We start from the raw sequence: 20677 nt of genomic DNA, 5'->3' as shown, positions 1-20677 counted from the left end.
AACATACAGAGATCTTCTATGTACACTTAAGACTCTGGAATCAGAGAATTAGCCTTGATAAAAATCAGTGAAATCTACCCGGGGTGTAGGCAGATAAAAGATTTCAGGCATGATGGCTGCTATCAGACATTTTAGTTGAAGGGATTCATTCTGCTTTTAAATTGTTTTGTTTTTATAAAATACAGCAAAAACTTACCAGAAAAGACCAACCTGGGGAAATAGTGTAGTCCTTGAAATCTTATGAGATACCTAATATTTCAGCAGAATATGTTTGTATATGTATGTATATTTGTATATGTATATACATACACATACGTGATATCTACATCATTAAATGAAATATTTTAAATGTTTGCATAATTATGCAAAACCTAAGAAATGTTTTATGTGAACCATTGGAGTGTTTTGACATGTAATCTTGGTATCTGAAAGCGCTTCAATTGGAATAGTACGTTGAAAAGGCTGGTAATTGTATGGCACTTTTTTGTAGATTCAGTTAAACTATAATTGGAGAGTGAAAGATACCTTCACTTCATTACTACTTTTTCATATTACATCTATGTGAAGCTTGAAACCATTTAAGTGTTCATGTATTTCAGACAGAAATCTTCAAAACAGTATTGAAAGCTCATGAGGAAGGCTTTCTTGCATTTTGTGTAAATAAAAGTAGTTTTGAATACATGTAATGTTAAAAAAACCCCTTGTTTTCGAAGTGTATATTTTTTCTTTAATCTAACATTGTTCTGCCAGTCTTTACTGAAAGATGTTCATTGCTCCAGTTTTATTGGAGTGATAAACAAAGTATGTGAAGCTAAACAGGTATGGGCAAATGATGGTTTAGAACAAGTAATGACAAGACCTTAGTGTTAATTGTCGGGAGCATTACTGGTTTAGTTAGGTGCCGTACCTGCATTTATGTTTTGTGGATGCATACTTTTGCCTTAATTACTTAATAGTACAATTTTGCTGTTATTCCTAACAACAGCAAAAGTTTGTAATAGTTTTCATGGTTTTAATTCTAGCAATGGGTATTGAAATAACTAGGTCATCCTACAAATCTGCTAAAACTGCAGCCTCACAGAAAAATCTGCTAAAACTTCCCAGCCTCAGAGAAAGCACAGCTGGTTTGTGATCCACCTGAGCTGCTTGTGGGGCGCAATGTCTGAGGATGGAAGCAGATTCAGGGATCATCACCTCGTCACCTTCATCCCCACTCTGATACTCTCACACAGGATCACTGGTGGGGCTGTCCCAGCACCTCTAGCCCGTCACGCTGCTGGCCGCAGGTCCCTATGTGGGGTGGCCTGGTGTGGGTGGCTCTCCTGGGAACCCAGCTGCATGGTGACACTCCCCAGAAGGAGAACCGCATGTTCTCTCCCCTGTACTGCTACGGCTGCGTGTCCTGGCAAATGCCAAATGGGAAGGAGGAACAGGCAGGATTTCTTCTGCCTGCCTTTAATGCTCCTGTGGTGAGTGAGTCACCAGCTCATGGGCTATGGGTGATGCTGCCATTAGGAAGGCTCTATCTGATGTTCCTGTTCTTCAGACTGCTGGTTTATATACAGTTGTGCTATATGGCGTGCTCTGATTTTATGGTTGATGAAATGTACGTGAGCCAGATTTTCCGTGTGTGCTACTGACAAGGAAATCTTATGAAATTCACCTTGTGACGTAGCTCCGCTAGCAACAAAATCTGTTCTCCTTAAATATTTTCTTTAATTCATTACTACATTGTACATCTTCAATTTTACACTCTTCTGATGCAGGACTAGTTGTTTCATTTTCAGATCAGTGTAGTTTATCTCCTTCCTTTCCTTATTCTGATTACTCCATAGAAGTGGCTGTAATTTTTTTTTTTTTTTTTTTTTTTGTGCTGCCTCTTCTGTTTCTGTAGTTCTCATTGTAAGTTTTGAAGCAAATGCAGTATTTTGGGCACAGTCCTGTTAGAGCAAGGAAGAGCTTGCAAAATAACACTAACTGTGAAAACAAGTATGGGCTGCTGTGCACTGATGTGTTGATTGATAGATGGCCCAGATGATAAGCGGATGTGATGGAAAATGACTTGTTTCTTGTTACACTGTCTCAAAAGCTAAGGCTAAATTGTATTATCCAACTTGCACCTGTGGCTTCTTTAAAATGACAGAATTTTTGCAGTCAAGCAGAAAATCACACCAGACTTAAAAAGGGAAATGCCCACTTGGACAACAGGTGTGAAATCTTTGCATACCTTTGGCTGTCATAAATCCTAGTTAGCTGAGCATATTTTTGTGTTTTGATGCCTTTAATGGGTGATTGACTTTGCTGTGTTTATTATATCAACTTCGTTTTCCTTCCATCCTCCTGCTTCTAGTGAATTTCCAGATATTTTTGAGGTTGTAGTCTGTGTGACTTGAAGAGTAGAAATCCCATAAATAAACCTAATATGGGGGGGGGGGTGGGGGTGGGGGGGGTGGTATTTTCACCCTTAGGGTGCGCTTTTAATGAGGTAATCTAGTGCTGGACTCCTCTTTTTGGTCTCTTTCCCCCCACACACCATATCACTGCTGTGACTCTTAAATATATTTTGTCAGCATTCTAGAGATTGAAGTTATGCTGACCAGAGGTGCCAGAACTGCTCTTTAACTTAGAGGGTTGCTCTATTTGCATGAGTTTTCAGAACCTTTCTAATCTTTCAAACCCTTCAAGAAAGTCATTCAGTCAGTTAATTTGTTTGTTTATTCAGTCAGTTCTTTACTAAATTCCTTTATATCTGGTGATGTGTCCTGGGAGATTATGAAAAAAAAAGCTTATGCTTTTCTAGTTGTCCTACTGCCTGTTTAGAAGACATTTCTAAATGAAAGTTTACAGAATTGTTGTTACTCCTTAATTTCCCAAATATAAGTACATAACAAGTACTTTTTAAAATTAGTAGGGGAATATATGTCTATAAAACCATATATGTCTGTATATGTCAATTTAATTTATATTATCCATGTAATTAAAAAAAGTTAAAAGTTGTCATCTTTCAAGTGAGATTGTAATGTTGACCCTTTTTTTGTTTGTTTCAGTCTGTGAATTCATTGAGAGGGAGTTTTTTGAAAGAGCTGAACGCTTTTGCTGAAGTTGCACCTGGTTGACTGCTTTGCTCTGTAGTCTTTGGTTGTATTTTGAAATCAAGTTCTGTTGATATTGTAGAAGTATTGGGGTTTTGGGTCTTTTTTTATACTGCATGATGGAGGAATGATAAAACATCCTCTGAAACAAATGATAAGTACTGCTAATTTTTCTCTCTTGCACATGTAAACTACTACTTGTTCATGAAATCCTCTGCTGTTTTAGTATTTATATGTGTTACTTTGTGGTTTGGGAATATAGTCTGAGATTTTAGTTTCTTCTAACAGGTCAGGGGGTTTTGCTTTGAAAATAATTGATTTAGGAAGGGGTATAAATATTTTATAAAATATTTAATCTTTAGGCACTAGTGTAGACACATCAGCCTTTTGTGATCAATTCATGTGCAGACCTTGTATGCAGAAGATTCAGTGTCAATTCATATGTAGGGTCTACCCAAACATTTGAGAAGGGCCATTGACAATTCAACTACAAATCACCTGCAAATTGTCTCTTGTTATTACAGACTGGAATGTAGCTGAACTTTGTTGAACAATGCTTGTACTAAACTAGGGCCAAATGAGTACCAAATCAATAAATTGAAGTTTTCATTTAATTTCAAAAGAAGAGCTAGATTTCCATGTACTATCCAGCCTCTGACCTAGGAACAATGTTGATGTGAAACTCCCAACAACCACCATCATCCAAATGTCTAACAAACTTAACAAGCTTCTCTTGTGTTTTATTTCCTTGCTTTTATTTATATCCTCAGGTTGTAATTTTAGACTCCATCTTTTCCTGAACATTTTTTTGTTCTGTGATAAGAACTATTTGAAACTGGGCTACTATGACAAAAATAAAGATAGTCCTTTTTTATGAAAGCTTAGGTTTTTTTTTCTGCCCCACATTAGGTGGTGTTATACAGTGCATGTAGACCACACAGGTTCAGTAAAACCACATCTAAGGGAAATAGAACTTCTGATGAGGTTTAATTGCTGGAGTTGTTGATAGCATTTCATACCTCAGTGTGTTGCTTATCCTCCTAACTTGTGGCTCCTTTTGCTCTCTTTCTTTCTTTATTTACTTTTTACAAGGTAGTTTTGTCACTTAAATATTTTCCCATACATTACTGTCTTCATTTAGATTTAGGATAAAGTCCTGAGTTCCCATTCTAAGCAGACTTCTGTATGCAGAAGTATCCTTTGTTTGCCAAGTAGAATTAGAAGATCTATTAAAATTCCATCTAAATGCAAGAAAATGTTCCCCATTGTCATAGAATTCCTGCAGCAACCTGTAAGTCACAGCAAATTTAGGATTAATTATTCTTATACTCTGACTAATTTTAAGTTTATTCCAAACTTGAAAGTGCAATATGCTAACATTAATGTTAAATTACTTCTTAAGAGAAGTGTAAAGTGATTAAAAACCCCTTTATATGGGAACTGCATCTCGTGTAAATGAGTGGCTTTGTTCAGAGTACTAGACCTGTTTTTCTCAGTTTCCCAGGTGTGTTGGCATCTTAAGGATGAACAAGCTCAAGAATGGGGAAGATTATTTCCAGGAATTTTTTGATGTTTTTACTCACAGCTAATTAAGCTTCCTGGAAAAAACTGGAGACATTTTAATCCCATTGTGTAATTATATCGGTAAAGGTGTTCTGGTTTTTTTTAACAAGATGTATTTGTTTCTAATTGAGATACACTATTCATCTCCATTCCTTGCTAAAGTAGGATGACTTGATTTTTTTGTTTAGGAGGGGAATGGGTGGGCCTGGGGAAAGTTGGTGTCTTTTGAGTGTGCTTGCCATGCAGGCTGTAAAACGCTTAAAATGAACAAGAACTTTAAATGTTCTTAAGATTCTGCCCACACCCCGCCATGTGTAGTTTGCTTCTCTGTGTGGGGATCTCTATCAGTGTGGCATTTTTCATTTTGCAATTGTTTTGGGACTCAGCTACCACTAGAATACTGTTGTTCTGCAGATCCTGCTCGGAACTGCTTGACAAGTCAATAGGTGACCTGTAATAGAATTTAGGAATCTGGGACCGTTTAAATATTGGGTTAAATATCACACTGTCTGAGGCTGCAGCAGAGAAACACTGATTATTTTATTTCATGCTGTTTTAACCCATTTGGGAGTTACTTGGGCAGTGTTTAAACTGAAATATTCTGTATTAGGTCAAACTCCATTTCTATTTTTTTGTATTGTTCATTAAAAAGAAGACTTCTCTACTGGAAGTTCACAGATGTGGATTCCTGGCTCTTATTTTTCTTCTTAAAGAGGGCTTTTGCATTTCTAGCAGTAAAAAAAAAAAAAAAAAAAAAAAAAACAACAGTTTGGGGACTGATGTAAAAAGAAAACCTACCTCATATTTGTCCTGTATATTCAGAACCCTGGACAATGATGCATTTGTTAGCACGGGTACGCAGTTGCTGTAACCTGATAGAAGTTGGCACAACAGCGTAACAAGAATAATGTCACCCTCCCTTCTTGGCCCAGTCGCCTCCAAGCAGCCCCTCTCTTGTACAGTTATGAAGCTGTGCTGTGCTGGAAATGATTTGAGGAAGCGGGTTTGGTTGAAAAAAACAGTCCATATAAGTTCACTGCTAGTGTCATTGTAATTAATTTAGTGTTTGGTTTTGGGTTGGTTTGTTTGTTTGTTTTTTAATACTGAAATGCATAAATAGTGCTCCACTGCTGACTTTCAAATTTAGTTCTTTGTGCTTTATGCAGTTTTTATTCTTTGGGTTGTTCTTCAGTACTTGTTATTTACCCCTGTTGTAAAAGCAGAGTGGAGGTGTTGCTCATATTGAAGCTTAGGTCTAAAGTACTTGAGGTATCAGAATCTTAAAATATCATGTAATTCCCTGTTCTTACTCTGATCAGCTAATACCTTCGTTATGAAACTTTTTCCCTGTGGTTCTCTGCTTTGGGTGTGCATTGTAATGTAGCAACAGATAACAGCGCTAAACAAAGGAGGTCTTCAGAGCAGAGTGTTCTGCTCATGCAGTTTGGCTCAGGCATATTGTCATCCAGGTGAACTGAAGCCTGTGTTAATCGCTTTTCATATATTGATTGCGCTTGTTTTGTAGAAGTGGTTTTTCCAGCTGAAAGCTGTGATTAAAAAGTGTAGCTGCTAATTTGGAAGCAATAAAGAAGTAACAGTAGGTTTGTGGTGGTTTTCATTTTTACACCTTGAAAATTTGCCTTAAATTATTACTCAAGGGGGAAGGGATTTTCCACATTTTTTCTTAAAAGGACACTATAGTTTCTCTTTCTGCTGGGATTGTGGGAAAATGTTGCTTCAAGTGTGAAAGAAAAACTGGTAGATTGGTAGCACTGGAGAGTTTACTGCTACAAATGAGGCTTTTTTTTTTGCTTTTGGGATTTTCTACATTATTTTTTGAAAACAGTTGTAAAACTTTTAGGGGCTTTGTAATTGACTATATATTCAAAAAAATGTGCTGTAGGTTAATTAATCTTGGGGGAATGAGCCATCTTTTTTTGCTTACTATGTTCTTGCTTTCCACAATTACTTAACTTCTTTACAGTTGTGTTCTTCTGTTCGGTCTAACATCTTTACAGATGCACAAACTTTTGTTACTCAGGATTGGAGAAAATAAAGTGAACTGGGAAGAATGTTTACCATATTATTATTATTGATACACACATGTCATTGCTCTGTTTTGTTTGTGGGGAAATAGTTTTGGTTACATTGACCATCGCATTCATTTGAAAGACAAACAGATTAATGAGCAGTTTACAAAGAAACATGTTTTATTGTCAGTAAATGATAGAAGAAAAATCCATGTGGTGTGTATGAGAATTTTGCTCAATTTGGAGTTCAGTATGCATGCCTAAACACATGTTAACATCCTTTTTGTGTTGTTAATAACTACATTTCCTTCTAATGCAGTCTCCTGGAAGGGCAAACAGAAGCAAAATTTAGTCTGTTTGAATTAAAATTAACAGTTTGGATTCAAATTGCTCTAAAGCTCAGGGTAAAAGCTGAAGGAATATGATGAGTTAACTTTGAGGATACTTAGAGAGGTCTTGCCAAGAGTAAGTGAGAGCACAGACATGTTGTGAGAAACACATTAAATTGCATGTGAAGTAGGCAGAAAAGGAACTAATTTGTCCTAATAATATGTGAGTGGATGTGGTTGATAACATATTTTTTATGTGATCTGAATGGAGATTTATTTTAAAATAATATTTTATGCTTTCAAAACTCAGTAGTTTTATATTGAGTGAGATGACTTGGAGCTAACACATCTGCTTGTAACTTCTCTTAAAAGAACAGGAAAGTGATTGACAAACTGTATGGGCTTCATAAAAGCATTAAAGAAGGAGGAACAGGGAGTTAAGTGTCAGCTCCTTCAAATTATAATGAAAAATTGCTGTAAGACTTAAAGTATAAGAACAGTTAGAGCAAAAATCCATCTGATATGGTATCTACCAGCTGTGGGGTATTTAGCCAAAGAACATAATAAAACAAGTGTAAGATGATTCCTCCTAGTATCTAGCTTTCTGTAATTTCAGAATTTCCTTCAGGATGCATTATAGCTACATCACTTTTTCTGAAAGCACCTGAAGGGCCAAACCATGAATATGTGATCTTTTTTGTGTGTGTTGACGCTTTGGTATCTACAGCAGTCTTGTTCCTGGCAGTTTCTTAATTTAGTTATGAAATCCTATGGAAGATGTTCTGGTTGGTTGGTTGAATTTTTTACTTCTTCAACTATGCTGATTGCATGAAGAAGAAAGCTTCATCTGTGGGCTGATTAGAGAGATAATAAATAATCCAATCTGTGCCACTCACAATCCCGTAGACCTTCACTTTCTTAATTGTTGCTAAGCTGAGGAGTCCATGTCTATTTAGTTGGTTCTCTCAAGGAAGATCATACTTGCTATCCTCTGAGCCTCAGAATAATCAGAATTATAAACAGTTTTCTAAACATGAACCTTTTAGATTTTTGATGACCACAGTGGTTTCTGGTTTGTCTGTTTTTATATTAGTTCTGTTGTTTTCCAGGTATTTGAGCTGACTTGGGAAGATAGCTCTGAAAACAGTGGCTAAAAAGATCTTTCTCAAGGAGTTAAAACCAGTTTGGAAACTATAATATAGCTGTTTGTGCAGTTGCAAATCTTTATCTCATCACTGTGTACAAACCAGTGCACATACTATGGACTTAAATAGGTTTCAACTTCATTTAATGTGCACTGACAATCATAAGCATAAGAAAGGTGATATGTGCGGGTATAGTCCATACAATGTAATTTCTGAGTACCGAAGTCACAGTCCCAAAATCGCTTGATTAATACGTGCACTGTGTGAAGAGGCAATGCGCTTCAAAAGGCTTGCTGGTTTTTTACCTAATCTTTGACTGTATTAGGCAAATCTTTGATGTAGTGGACCCAAGGGGGATGAGATTCTTGCTAGCATCCTTTGAAATTCAGAATTAATAAAAGCAGCATCAATTCCAAGAGGTTTCGGAGTATGTAAACCCAATCATCTTAATTTTCATTTCTTAACAAGGGGAGGTGGTAACTGGTTCTGCTGACAGTGTCGTGATAGGGAGCAATTCTTTACAAGGTTGGAGCATTACTTCACATTTGGACCAGTGAAATACATTTTACCCCCATTATTGATCCAGTGACCAACACTTGGCCCAATAACTCTTCCATATGGCAAATTTAGTTACGTTATTGTTTGCCCTTTTTCTGGAATGCTTACGCACATGGAGAACAGCACATTCATTTAGGACTTGTCTGATGTCTTCCGTTCCTTGTGAAAACAATGAAGTTCCTATCCCCTGTTGCACCAGTTATTACTATACAAGTTCCTTCCTATGCCATGTCACCTTTGAGTCTTGAAGAATTTCTGTTAAGAGATCTTACCACATGTGTCCTGGAAGCCCAGGTGTTCTGTCCTCCTTCCCCATGTGTGTCTTGGTTGCCTGGGGAAAAAAAGAGATTTGTAAAGCACGGTTTTCATTATATTTATGTAGCTGTCTTCTGACTTTTACTTCTTGTAACTTAAACCAGTTTTTCTGGTATAAATTTTAAAACATTCTTTAGTTACCTTGATGTTTCTTCAGAGCTCTTTAAAAACCAAACACAAAAGTAACTAAACTTTTTCTTTTTAATTTTCCTTGTATTCTTCCCAAAGTGTCCTCACCTCAGTTTTTTTTAATTGTATTTTTTCTTCTTTTTTTTTTTTTTTTTTCCTCTTTAAGAAGGACTTAAGCGATTATTGTGAAAAATTTGGACATGTAGAATGTTAATTTGGAATCATGAGACGTGAAGTAATTCCTTTTCTGTGGCTTTTGACTAAACATTTGGGATTAACTCAAGATGTAATAAATAAAAACAAGGTCCTTCACCTGCTTAGAAAACCATCTATAACACTTGCTTTTGAATAGTCTTCACCTTGATTTTTATTTTACTTTATTAGAATGGTGGGAGCAATGAATGCTTTTGCTGTTGAAAGAAGGAGGGGAAAGAAAAAGAAAAAAAAAGTTGGAAAAGCAGAGGAGGAAAAAAAGGGAGGTGGAATTTGCATATTCAATATCAAAGCAGCTTGGGGGTTTATTTTAGAAAACGATGTTCCATTAAAAACTCTGCTCTGTTGAAAACTTAGCACTCTGCTTCTGAGTGACTGGCGGAGTAATAGTGCACGGTTTGCTGTAGTAGATAATGAAATCACAAGTATTTGTCTCACATTGTAAGTGACAATTTAAAGGTTTGTGATACTAACATTTAGACTGATCTGTGTTGTGTCTTGTAAACTGGAGCATGTGAATGACACAAAAGCATGCTTGAATCCATGTTTCTGTTCTCTTATCTTGAGTCTGCAATAAGTTCCCTGTTAACAGTCCTTTGAAAAATTTAGCTGAATATTTTGAGGCAGATGTTTTGTGAACAAAATCGCATGGTTTTGCAGTAGAATTAAAATTGTCTCTGTCAACTCTAAAAGACTTCGTAAATAATGTCTACTTTACTTGTTTATTGTAAAACTAGAGACATCCTTTGTTCCTCTACACTAGTTCCTTTACAGTCCTAAAGAATGTGAAAAGCATTTCTATTACTTTTTCTTGTAATCTGCAATTTACCTTGTTTCATTTGGGTATTAGCAAGGGAAACAGTGCAGTCCTTTGGAACATAATACCTAGAGGTATAAAAAGTAATACGCACGTGAAAGTGCAAATATTTCTTATTAGAAGGGGATTACAACAAACTTGTGAAGTCTAAGTGTTAGTTAATGTATTTTCTTTCAATTCAAGCATGCATTAAGACCAAATATCCTTTGTTTCAGACAATGCTTGTAGGTACAATAGGCCTAATATTAAAATTTTCTTTTGACTTTAAATGAATTTAACTCTTTTCTGTATAATTGTTTTTTCCAGTTTAGGAATATATGAAAGTAATGAGAATTTAGGGGTTTACCTAGCCATGTAAAATTCTGATTAACACATGTGGAATGCTTAAGAGATCAAATATAAATGTAATAAATTAATGCCTCTTTCTCTGTAGGGTGCTGGTCAAGACAAACTTGGAATATATGTCAAGTCTGTTGTGAAAGGAGGTGCTGCAGATGTGGTTAGTAATACTCTTAAAACATCAGAAGTTCAAAGGTAGAAAGATCCTTTGGAAATGCTTTTAAATCCTTTGTTTACTATTAAGTGTGAATAATTGTTTTAATGTAGACCACGTTAGTGCTGGTATATGAATTTTCTTCTCTCTTGAATATGTGATTAGGATGGTCGTCTGGCTGCTGGGGATCAGTTGCTCAGTGTGGATGGTCGAAGTTTGGTGGGCCTGTCCCAGGAAAGGTATGAAATTCTTTCCTCGAGTGCCTTTACATGAAGAAAATGCTAAGTGTAATCATTTACTGCAAAGGGCTGAAGCTTGATTGTTTTTTACATGTTAGGCGTTCTCTTGACTTTTGATAACTCCCTATAAATACCCTTAGTAACAAGTTCAACTGTTCCTGTAGTTATTTTCTGTATATGATTTGGATTATCTCTATAGAAGAGATTGTATTACACATTTGGGCTTTAGACTTGAGCAAAATCTGTTTAGCTCTAATTTTAAATATTTTGGCTTCTGAACTTGAACTGCAGAAACTGGAAATATTACTTGCCTGTAGGTTTTGTCTGTTTAATGAGTGTATCTTCTGATCATCATCTTCTAATTTTTTTCAACATTATTTTGATTAATATTCAGAAAAAGATTGTTTTGTCAAACAAAAGATTACTAGGATAAATGTGAGACGTTATGACATACAAACTGATAATAAGGAGAACTAAGTAATTCCGTGCCTGATTTTATTTTGTTTTATTTGCTTTGGCTTTTATTGCAGGGCAGCAGAACTTATGACAAGGACGGGTTCTGTAGTAACACTAGAAGTAGCAAAACAAGGAGCAATTTACCATGGTTTGGCAACTCTGCTTAATCAGCCATCCCCAATGATGCAAAGAGGTAAGAACACTTATAAAGCTGTTATTGACATAAATAATACAAGTCTAGAGTGCAGAAAATAAAATAATTTGCAGTAGCTTGACATTTATTACCAAAATATTCAATCAGAAAAGAAACATAACTGCATAGAAAAGTAACATTTCCTTTCTTATCAAAAGTTTGTTGTTTTTTAAATATTGTTTGAAATTATGCTAGTCTAATCATTAAGAAATGCTTTGCATATGTACCTTTTAAAAAATTAAACGATGCGTTTAAACAGTTTTGAAGTAGCTTTTATTTTAACAAATGGAATATAATGAATACAAAGAGTGTTAAATTTCAGTGGCTTTTCTATCCCTTTCATAAAAGCTTCTCTCTTCCTCTTGAATATGTCTCTCATGTAACCAGAGAGTACAATGTAATTACTAAGAGTGAAATAAATAGAAACAGAAGCCATTGAAACATGTTTTGCCATTGAATTTTTTTTTCTTTTAAACTAGAAATCACACAATGTTAGGGATTGGAAGGGACCCCAAAAAATCATCTAGTCCAATCCCCCTGCCAGAGCAGGAATTGAAACATGTTGTCTTAAGTTTCTGTGTGATCATAAGAAGTTCTTTGATGTTTCTGCAGAGTTATATTTTATCATCCTCCTTCAGTGAACTAACTCCAAAAGATGTATTTAAATCTTACAGAAAATAATGTTCTAAAGGAAATTATTTTGCAAAGGAAGACCTTTTCTACATGTAGGGTAGTATTACAGTATAGAAACGAATGGGTTAAAAGAATAAATCCTTATTATCGCAGTTTACAACATCATCCCAGATGCCATATGCCTCTGAGAGTCAGCAAGAGACTTTTCAGTAAAGCATATTTGGCTTTTCCAAATATTGTCGCACCTTTTCAAATGTTCTTTTGAAGCACACAAATCAAAGGAATCCTGTATAGTTGATACAAGAGTGGGATTGTGTATCTGAAGAAGTAAGGATTTTTGAATTTAACGTTTGCTTTGCTGGGAACTCATTTTCAATTGTAAATGCAAGGTAGCTCTGTTTTGAAAAAGAACGTGCTAGATGCTAGTTAATATAAGTCAAAGAGGGAAAATACATATGCAACTATTACAGTTTCTGACTGCCATGGCTCAGGTAAACCCCGACCAAAGAGTGAAGGTTTTGAGCTGTATAATAACTCCACTCAAAATGGATCACCTGAGAGCCCACAGCTGCCGTGGACGGAGTACAGCGAACCAAAGAAGCTGCCGGGAGACGACAGATTAATGAAGAACAGAGCTGATCATCGCTCCAGTCCCAACGTAGCAAGTAAGAAAGATTATCCTGCCTTTAGGGGTAGATGCCTCCGCCGTTAGTTTTAGAGGCTGTTGAATTAAAAAAGGAGATGACTGTTCTTAAAAATGGATGAAGTTTAAAATGCCAACATAGTCGTAACAGTTGGAGCAAGCGTCTTGTTAGAACTATTCAAGGGAAAAATCATAGTTACTTTGTGAATGCTAGTATTTTATTAAGCTATGTAAATTATTATTAATGGTCATGCATATGCTTCCTTTAACTTTCCAACAGATCAGCCTCCAAGCCCCGGGGGAAAGAATGCTTATGCATCTGGAACTACCACCAAAATAACCTCAGTCTCTACTGGAAATCTTTGTACAGAGGTCAGAAGTGGCAAGCAAAATGCTGGCTATTAAACTTTACTTAGCTATCAATAGCGTCAGTGTGCTTGAGTCAAACCAGTTTCTTACTTAACTATTTGAACATAATGCTGGTGATAGAGACTGGGTGGGGGTTTTGCTTATTACAGCTAATGAAAGATTGTGACAGCTTTGAATGATTTGTATTGACTTTATTCATGAAGTTGTCTTCGTGATTTCATAGGTTTGTGCAATATCGTGTACTCGTTTTCAGACCATAAAAACATGAGTCATAACTACAATTTATATTTGATACTAGACAACCTCTTTATCTCCTGTTCCAGACAAATAGTGCTCTTATGAGCCAGAAGAAAACATTTGGAAAATGCATGTTTAAAATAATATTCCATACAGATCTGTGTGATTAAAAAATGTGTTCTTTCTGCCTTTTTCAGGAACAGACTCTGCCCCCACGACCTGAAGCTTATCCCATCCCAACACAGACCTATACTAGAGAATATTTCACATTTCCAGCTTCAAAGTCCCAGGATCGAATGGGTCCAGGTCAGAGTCAGTGGCCAAATTACGAAGAAAAACCACAAATCCAGACAGAAAGCAATCATTCGATCAATACTACAATGCAGGTGAGAAGAAATTTATTCCAATATAAGAAAAGAAAAAAATAAAAGGAAAAAAAACACACCACAACACCACCAAAAAAAAAAAAAAACAACAACAACAACAACAACAAACCAAAAACAAACACCAAACAAACAAACAAACAAAACCTGAAGGAAACTACTTGCCTTCCAGACTGCTGCTGGAGACATTTTTACAGAACAGTCAACTCTCTATAATCTCTGAGCTTTTGAGGACAAACGGTAACACATGAGGAGAACAACTGTACTTCTGCCAAGATTTGGCGTGGGTTCAAAAACCCTACTCTTTCCCACCCCAACCCCCATAGAATTTATGTTATCAAGTTCTGCAGACCTGTTATCTGGGATGTTTTAACCCCCTGTTAGAGGTAACGGGGTGGAGATGGTAGCAGGGTTTGTCTTGTAAAATGTGTTGTGGTTTTCTGAAAAGTAAACTAAATCTTTCACTCGTCCAAGAAGATTTATGTTGAAAAATCTTTTTGCCTGCTGGGTGTGCTCCTTAAGTGACAAAGTGAAGTATTAAAAATGAAATAAAGCAGTAAAACAGTACTTTGAGACCTATCCAAGGTCTTCACTGAAACACATGCCCTGCTCTCTCTCAAAAAACAAACAAACAAACAAAAAAAAAACAACAACAACAACAAAAAAAAACAAACCAAGCCAAAAAACACACACAAAAAAACCCCAGAAACAAACATCAAACAAACAAACAAACAAAAAAACCCCACACCAAATAAAAAAAACCCAGACGTTTAAGTTGACCTACGCTGTACCTTTAAAAATTAAAAAAAAATGATGTTCCACTTTATAAGTGAGTACTTTATTCACATCCGTATGGGAAATTAAATCTAGATCTACTAAATCCAGTCACTAGCTCATCTTTTTTGCCAGTCCACCATGGACTTAAAAAATATACAGAGAAAACTTTTTTTGTTATAAAAGCAGAGCCTTACACCAGGGTCAGTTTGTTTTACTTTTGGAAAAGCAATGTCATGTAAGTTGTCTTGAGATTGCGTCATAGCAGCAAAGTAAGGATTGGTTACTGGTTACTCACACATGTATCGACAAGTGAATTCAGTAAAAAGTCAATTGAATAAAAGCTTAGTGCTTTTTTCTCAGTATTATATATATATCAAATCCTAATTATTTCAGCTGTTAAGAAAATAGATGTTATACCCAAAGTTGGGTGGTAATTTTGAAAGAGAATGTTGCTAGTTAAACAGCTGTGGCAAATAGTTATGGAAATATTTTGCTGAATTTCTGTGCTTAATTCCTTCATGTTTTGTGATTTCATCTCACCTAATCTTAGCTGCAGTTTTAAGGCTGAATACAGTGCAGAAAAGCATTTTCATAAAGCAAATGGCTTGAACCGTTAGCTCACTAAAAGTATTGGAAGTATACACTATTTTTCCCCACCATACAATAGTTCTTTTAAATTGAAAATTAGAGGAAAATAGACTTTGAAAAAAAAAAATCTTTTAAAGTATTTTTTAAAATCTTTTCATCTTTATAATTAATCTTTACAGTGAGAACTGGGCATGCAAAAAAAAAAAAATACAAAATGCTATAATCTACTGACCAATGTTAAATGCCTGTTTTCTGCTGTACAGGCACTAGCAAACTGTTTGGCTAGGTGCATCTTTACAGCAAATCTAACACAAATAGCTGTGTAATCAGCTCTGCTGAACTAATAGAGCATAAAAAACACACTTGTTCATCTCAAAGGCGGCATTCTTTAGAGGTCATGGTTAAGGTCATTGATGGAAGAAAAAGTTTGCTTTGTTGGTCTTCTCTCAGTTGTTGCTAATTGGTACATTATGTGCTCAATGTGCTCAACTACTGTTCCTAACATCCAAAGTATGAATATTTGCTTTAAGAAAATCATTAACACATTTGATAAGCCTAAATTATGGTCCAGTATTCCTTTTCAGGAGGTTGTACAGTGCAGCAAGACCCTGGGCTTTTGCAAAAAAAGACTTGGTGTTTGATGGGCTAAAACTGTGGCAGAAGTGCAGAGTGGTACCCGTGTGCCTCAGAGCAGGCAGGATGAGACCCGAGCACCCAGCTGCCGTACCCAGAAATGACACCACAGCGATGAGATTTCTCTTTGGTGGGACCTCCTGCCTGTTGCTGGAGCAGGGTGGGCAGCAGCTCCCTTGTCTCCTCCCCAGCAGCCTTTTGGCTTGCCTGCCCATTAGGAAAATTGTGCAGTCAAGCCAGCTGGAGGCTGAATGGCAGAGCTGGGATGCCTGAGCTGCTCTTCTGAGCTGCCAGGGCTCACATGTGGGGGAGGGGGTGTCAGGGATAATCCTGAGAAACTGGGCAAGCTGGAGAGGTTTTCAGCTTAAGCTCCATTTTGTAGTCATCCTTCCTCCCAGTCCAGATTTCCAGACATTTCAGCAGTTGCAATGTCTTCCATGAGCTGAATGAGTTAAAAGGGCTGAGAAGAATATTTTAGTGTTGGTTTTGGGAGACTTACTGGGCATAAAAATGCTGAAATTCACTAAAAGTAATTACCTCCAGTAATAAGAATGCGGTTTGTGAGCCATTTTCAAATATGGTTTAATATAGATGGACTATGAAATACATGCCTTGTTTAATTTTTTCCAGCGTGTGGCTCGTTCCCAGGAAGAACTCAGAGATAAAGTTTTCCAGCCTGAGAGGAATCGTTTGGAAGTCGTTATACGGAAGGATGTAGAGTACATTGATCGGAAGTCAGACAGCGATCAGTGGATTAATTCATCTGTGGATTCTAGCACATCTAGCCAAGAACACCTGAACCATTCATCCAAACCCGTCTCGCCTGGTTCTTGTTTAACTAAAAGCGGACCTGGACGTTGGAAAACTCCAGCTACGAGCCAGCCAACTCCAGTGGCCATTTCCCAGCCCATCAGAACAGATCTTCCCCCTCCACCACCTCCTCCTCCAGTGCATTATGCAGCTGAATTTGATGAACTACAAATGGATTTGCCTCTGCCTCCCCCTCCTCCTCCAAATCAGGTTGGAGCACAAGCATCTTCCCAGGTAGCCGCCGCTGAGCGTAAAAAAAGAGAAGAGCATCAAAGGTGGTATGAAAAGGAAAAGGCACGTTTGGAAGAAGAACGAGAAAGGAAACGTCGTGAGCAGGAGAGAAAACTAGGCCAAATGCGTTCTCAGCCACTAATTCCTGCTCAGCCCATGGTTCCCCCTGTTTCCCTTCAACAAGTGAAAACAGAAAAACCTTCAACTTTGCAGAGGTCTCAAGAAACCGTCATTCGAGAGCTTCAGCCCCAGCAGCAGCCTCGGACTATTGAGCGCAGAGATCTGCAGTACATTACTATCAGCAAGGAAGAGCTGTCCTCTAGTGACAGCCTCTCTCCAGATCCCTGGAAACGGGATGCTAAGGAGAAACTGGAGAAGCAGCAGCAGATGCACATTGTGGACATGCTGAGTAAAGAGATTCAGGAGCTTCAGAACAAGCCTGATCGTACAGCGGAAGAAAATGACCGTCTGCGCAAACTCATGCTTGAGTGGCAGTTTCAAAAGCGGCTTCAAGAATCAAAGCAAAAGGATGAAGATGATGATGAAGAGGAGGATGACGATGTGGATACTATGCTCATCATGCAGCGACTGGAGGCAGAAAGAAGAGCAAGGGTAAAACGGGATAATCCTTTCTAGACAAAAGTATTGTAAATGTCTGTCTTGGTGGGTTGTCTGTCTTTGTCCAAGTATTTTGATATTCTTACCGGCTAAAGGAAGATGAAGCTTCTTAACTACCTTGATTTTTAAAATTGCTAACTTACAGTGGCTTCACCAGTTATGTATTATGAAAGTATCATAGCTACCTATTGTAGAATCCAAGTTGGCAGTCAAATTTGCTCTTCTGGTTGTGGGGAAAAAGAGTCCCTTTGGATAAAGGGATTTTGCCATGTAGCTGGAATAGGATTAGAAGCTTAAATATGGCAGGAATTCACTTACAGGAAGGTAAGAAAAACGTTTGAAATTATGAAAGTCTGTAGGAGAATCAGGGACAAAAAATAGTGTGGGTTTTTTTCCTTTTCCTTCCCACCCTGCCCTCAAAAATATTTACCTCTAGGTGTGCTTATTTACAGTCTTGGACCTGAACACAGCTGCTGAACACATGCTCCTTCCAGGGGACAGTGGACTGAAGTTCCACTTTTCTGGCCTTCTCCAAGTAGAGGCTGGGGCACATGGCAGCTGCTCCCTCTGCCTTCACCAGCACCTCAGGTGACCCCAGCGGTGCTGGAGGAAGCATTAGGCTGAGCCATGTGGGTTTGGATACACCCTGTCTAGGGCTCCAGCTCATACGTACCTGGATTTTGCATGGTGTCCAGCTTAATCAGTATCTCACAAGGTGTGCTTACCTTAGCTTCAGTACTGTGAAAGCTCATAAATATCTAATAAGATAATACGACTGAATAGTGTGATGAAGTTTTTTTCACTCTGCTGGTGGCTGTTGTCTCTCAGTTACATCTGTTGTTACTGGGGAACCATTTCTATAGGATAATTTGTTTTTCTTTTCTGAATAATAGCACGGATACCAAAGTTGCATACCAATAGTTGTGCTTTGACAGGCTTAAAAGCTAGCTCTGGAATATGCTGAGTGTCTTCTGTTTGTTTGTCTTGAAAAATTTGCTTAATTCTGTGATAAGCAATTTCTAATTCCTGAGAAATGTTTGCATGTGCTTATTTTGACATTCAGAAATAGCTATTGGCTTGAATAGTATTCGAGTTCAGGACAGTTTTGACAGCTTGATTTCCTAAACTTAACTCTTCTCATATTTACTGCAGTCTGCATTGCTTTCCTTTATTCTTGTGGTTAACTTTATTACTGTGTAAAACAATAGATACCTCAAACTTGGAAACTGAAGAAAGGAAAAGCTAAATATGTCTTTGGTAAACACATTGCATTAAAGCCCAGCATTGCTAACATATCATTTGTAGCACATTAGGCAGTTACCTATGGGCATAGAAATTCCATGTAAAACTGCCATTTTAACAAACAGTGTCTTTAAAACTTCACTGTAGCAAGGCTAAAAAAGCCATGTGTCATTAACAGAAACACAGTTGTATTGCATAACATTTATATCAGTCTTCTCTGCACATGCTGGATTTAAAATACTATTTGTGCTTGAAATTCTGCCAGCATTTTGGAACTAAAAAATAACAGTCGTCTTGAACTGAAGTAATGTTTCCATTTTGGTGACATTTCACTATCTGTACTACTAGAGATGTGATATGTACTACCTCTGGAGAAATACTGAGGTTTTGAATGAATCAGACTGATTCTGGTAAAAGTTTTGGATTATTTGACTGTTTTCATTTCTGTATTTCAGGTTTATGTCAATTCAGTTCCTCATTCTAAAGCAGCTGACTTAACAAATAAAGCGCTTTTGAAATAGTAGAAGTCTAACCTATCTTTATTTTCACTGTGTATCTTTCTTTTTTTCCCCTTTCTTACTACCTGCAGCAGACTGCTGTGCCCGCAATCTCTGTTCTAGATTTGGTATGTTTGCTTCTTTCTCTTCAATATCTCTTTCCCGTTTCAATTCTTGATATTATTAATAACCGTCCTCTATGCTTTGGATGATAATTTGGTATCTTTGGGTGTTCAAATCAAAAATCATTGTGCTACAATAAGTAGTAAGTTAACTGTAAGCATGCATCTGAGTGTTTCCAGACGTGGTGACTCCTTTCCCTGTGTTTCCTTACCTTCAGATGTTGTGTTCTGCTTGCACACTTGATTTGTCTGTTGTGGCAGTGGTCTAATGTAAAACTGTGTATTTGATGTTTTGTCCAATTGTGTTTATAAAATCTTACTAAGTTCTTGGAATGAATAGGCTGTGAGGTAAGATTTCCTCCCTTCCCCACCTCTGCAGGATTTAGAAGAGCTCTAGCAACACCATTCCTTTCCAATCTGAAGTGAAATTGTTCTGGGAGCCTGATAGTTCCAGCACATGCTGAAACCCTTTTTGTTTACAGATGTTACAATGTTCTCATTAAAGTAAAAAGGAATTGTAAACTCAGAAATTACTTCTGAACTGATAATTCCAAATCAGTCACATAAACCTGCAATTATTAAGTTACCATATAATTTCGTTTTCAGTTGGTTAATACCATTCTGTTCCATCTAAAACATGACAGGCTTTCAAATAGCAGTAGTAACTAGTATGACTCCGATTAATTCTGTATTTTATTGCTCTCATTGGAAAAGGGTACATGGAAAAAAAGGGGTCTGTAGTCTTCTAGAGAAGAAAGTGTATTTCTGTATCATTTCAAAGTGTATTTCTGTATCATTAGTATACCGATTTGAAAGAAGGGTAATGCTTGCAATTCCTGTTAGTATAATTAATTTGTGCTGCTGGAGAAAACTGTAGACGTGACTGTTAAAAATATAAATTTGGACATTTAGCACTGCTTTATTTTTTTTAAAAAAAATCACCTTTTCAAATGCATAGTTCAGATAACTTAGTAAGTCTGTCTGAGGTGTTTGGTTTCGTATCTCTGTGGTACTTTAGTGTTAAGCAGTTGACAGCAGGGAAACAGGGGAAGTGTGTTAGCTTGCTGAATTAACAGACAAGCCAGGACTTGGGGATTTTTCAGGCTTAGTGTCTATCAATATTTTTTTCTTATTACTACTCCTGTTTTGGTTTTTGGGGTTTCTGTTTTGTTTTAGGTTTTTTTTTGCTTAAGCCTAGGCCCCCAAAGCCGTGACTGGATAGATAAAGTACTTTGCCAAGCAGGCTGTGAACTTGTGGATCTTTCTGCGACAGGGAATTGTGGAGGCAGACAGCATCATCAGCTTTAAAAATGGATTAGGCA

At 37.0% G+C, this 20677-nt stretch overlaps 1 protein-coding gene across 24 annotated transcripts in view; it reads left to right on the top strand.

The window, feature by feature from the left end:
- AFDN (afadin, adherens junction formation factor) overlaps nucleotides 1–20677 on the top strand; it is a 133263-nt gene that overhangs the window by 99179 nt on the left and 13407 nt on the right. For 12 of the 24 annotated variants that reach the window (XR_011738332.1, XM_071806348.1, XM_065834858.2 and 9 more), the window contains 8 exons: nucleotides 10625–10690; nucleotides 10850–10923; nucleotides 11454–11572; nucleotides 12697–12870; nucleotides 13129–13220; nucleotides 13652–13840; nucleotides 16466–17488; nucleotides 19326–19361. Coding sequence is in view for 23 of the 24 variants with exons in the window: in XM_071806348.1 (XP_071662449.1) it covers nucleotides 10625–10690; nucleotides 10850–10923; nucleotides 11454–11572; nucleotides 12697–12870; nucleotides 13129–13220; nucleotides 13652–13840; nucleotides 16466–17488; nucleotides 19326–19361 (1773 nt within the window). In the remaining variant the exon portion in view is untranslated. The remainder of the gene's footprint in view (nucleotides 1–10624; nucleotides 10691–10849; nucleotides 10924–11453; nucleotides 11573–12696; nucleotides 12871–13128; nucleotides 13221–13651; nucleotides 13841–16465; nucleotides 17489–19325; nucleotides 19362–20677) is intronic. The other 12 variants (XM_065834860.2, XM_065834870.2, XM_065834868.2 and 9 more) reach the window with 1 other exon arrangement.

The sequence above is a fragment of the Patagioenas fasciata genome, chromosome 3 (assembly GCF_037038585.1).
Source record: "Patagioenas fasciata isolate bPatFas1 chromosome 3, bPatFas1.hap1, whole genome shotgun sequence".
Lineage (NCBI taxonomy): Eukaryota > Metazoa > Chordata > Aves > Columbiformes > Columbidae > Patagioenas > Patagioenas fasciata.
Note: the sequence above shows the minus strand (reverse complement) of the source record. Positions and strands in the feature narration are given on the sequence as shown.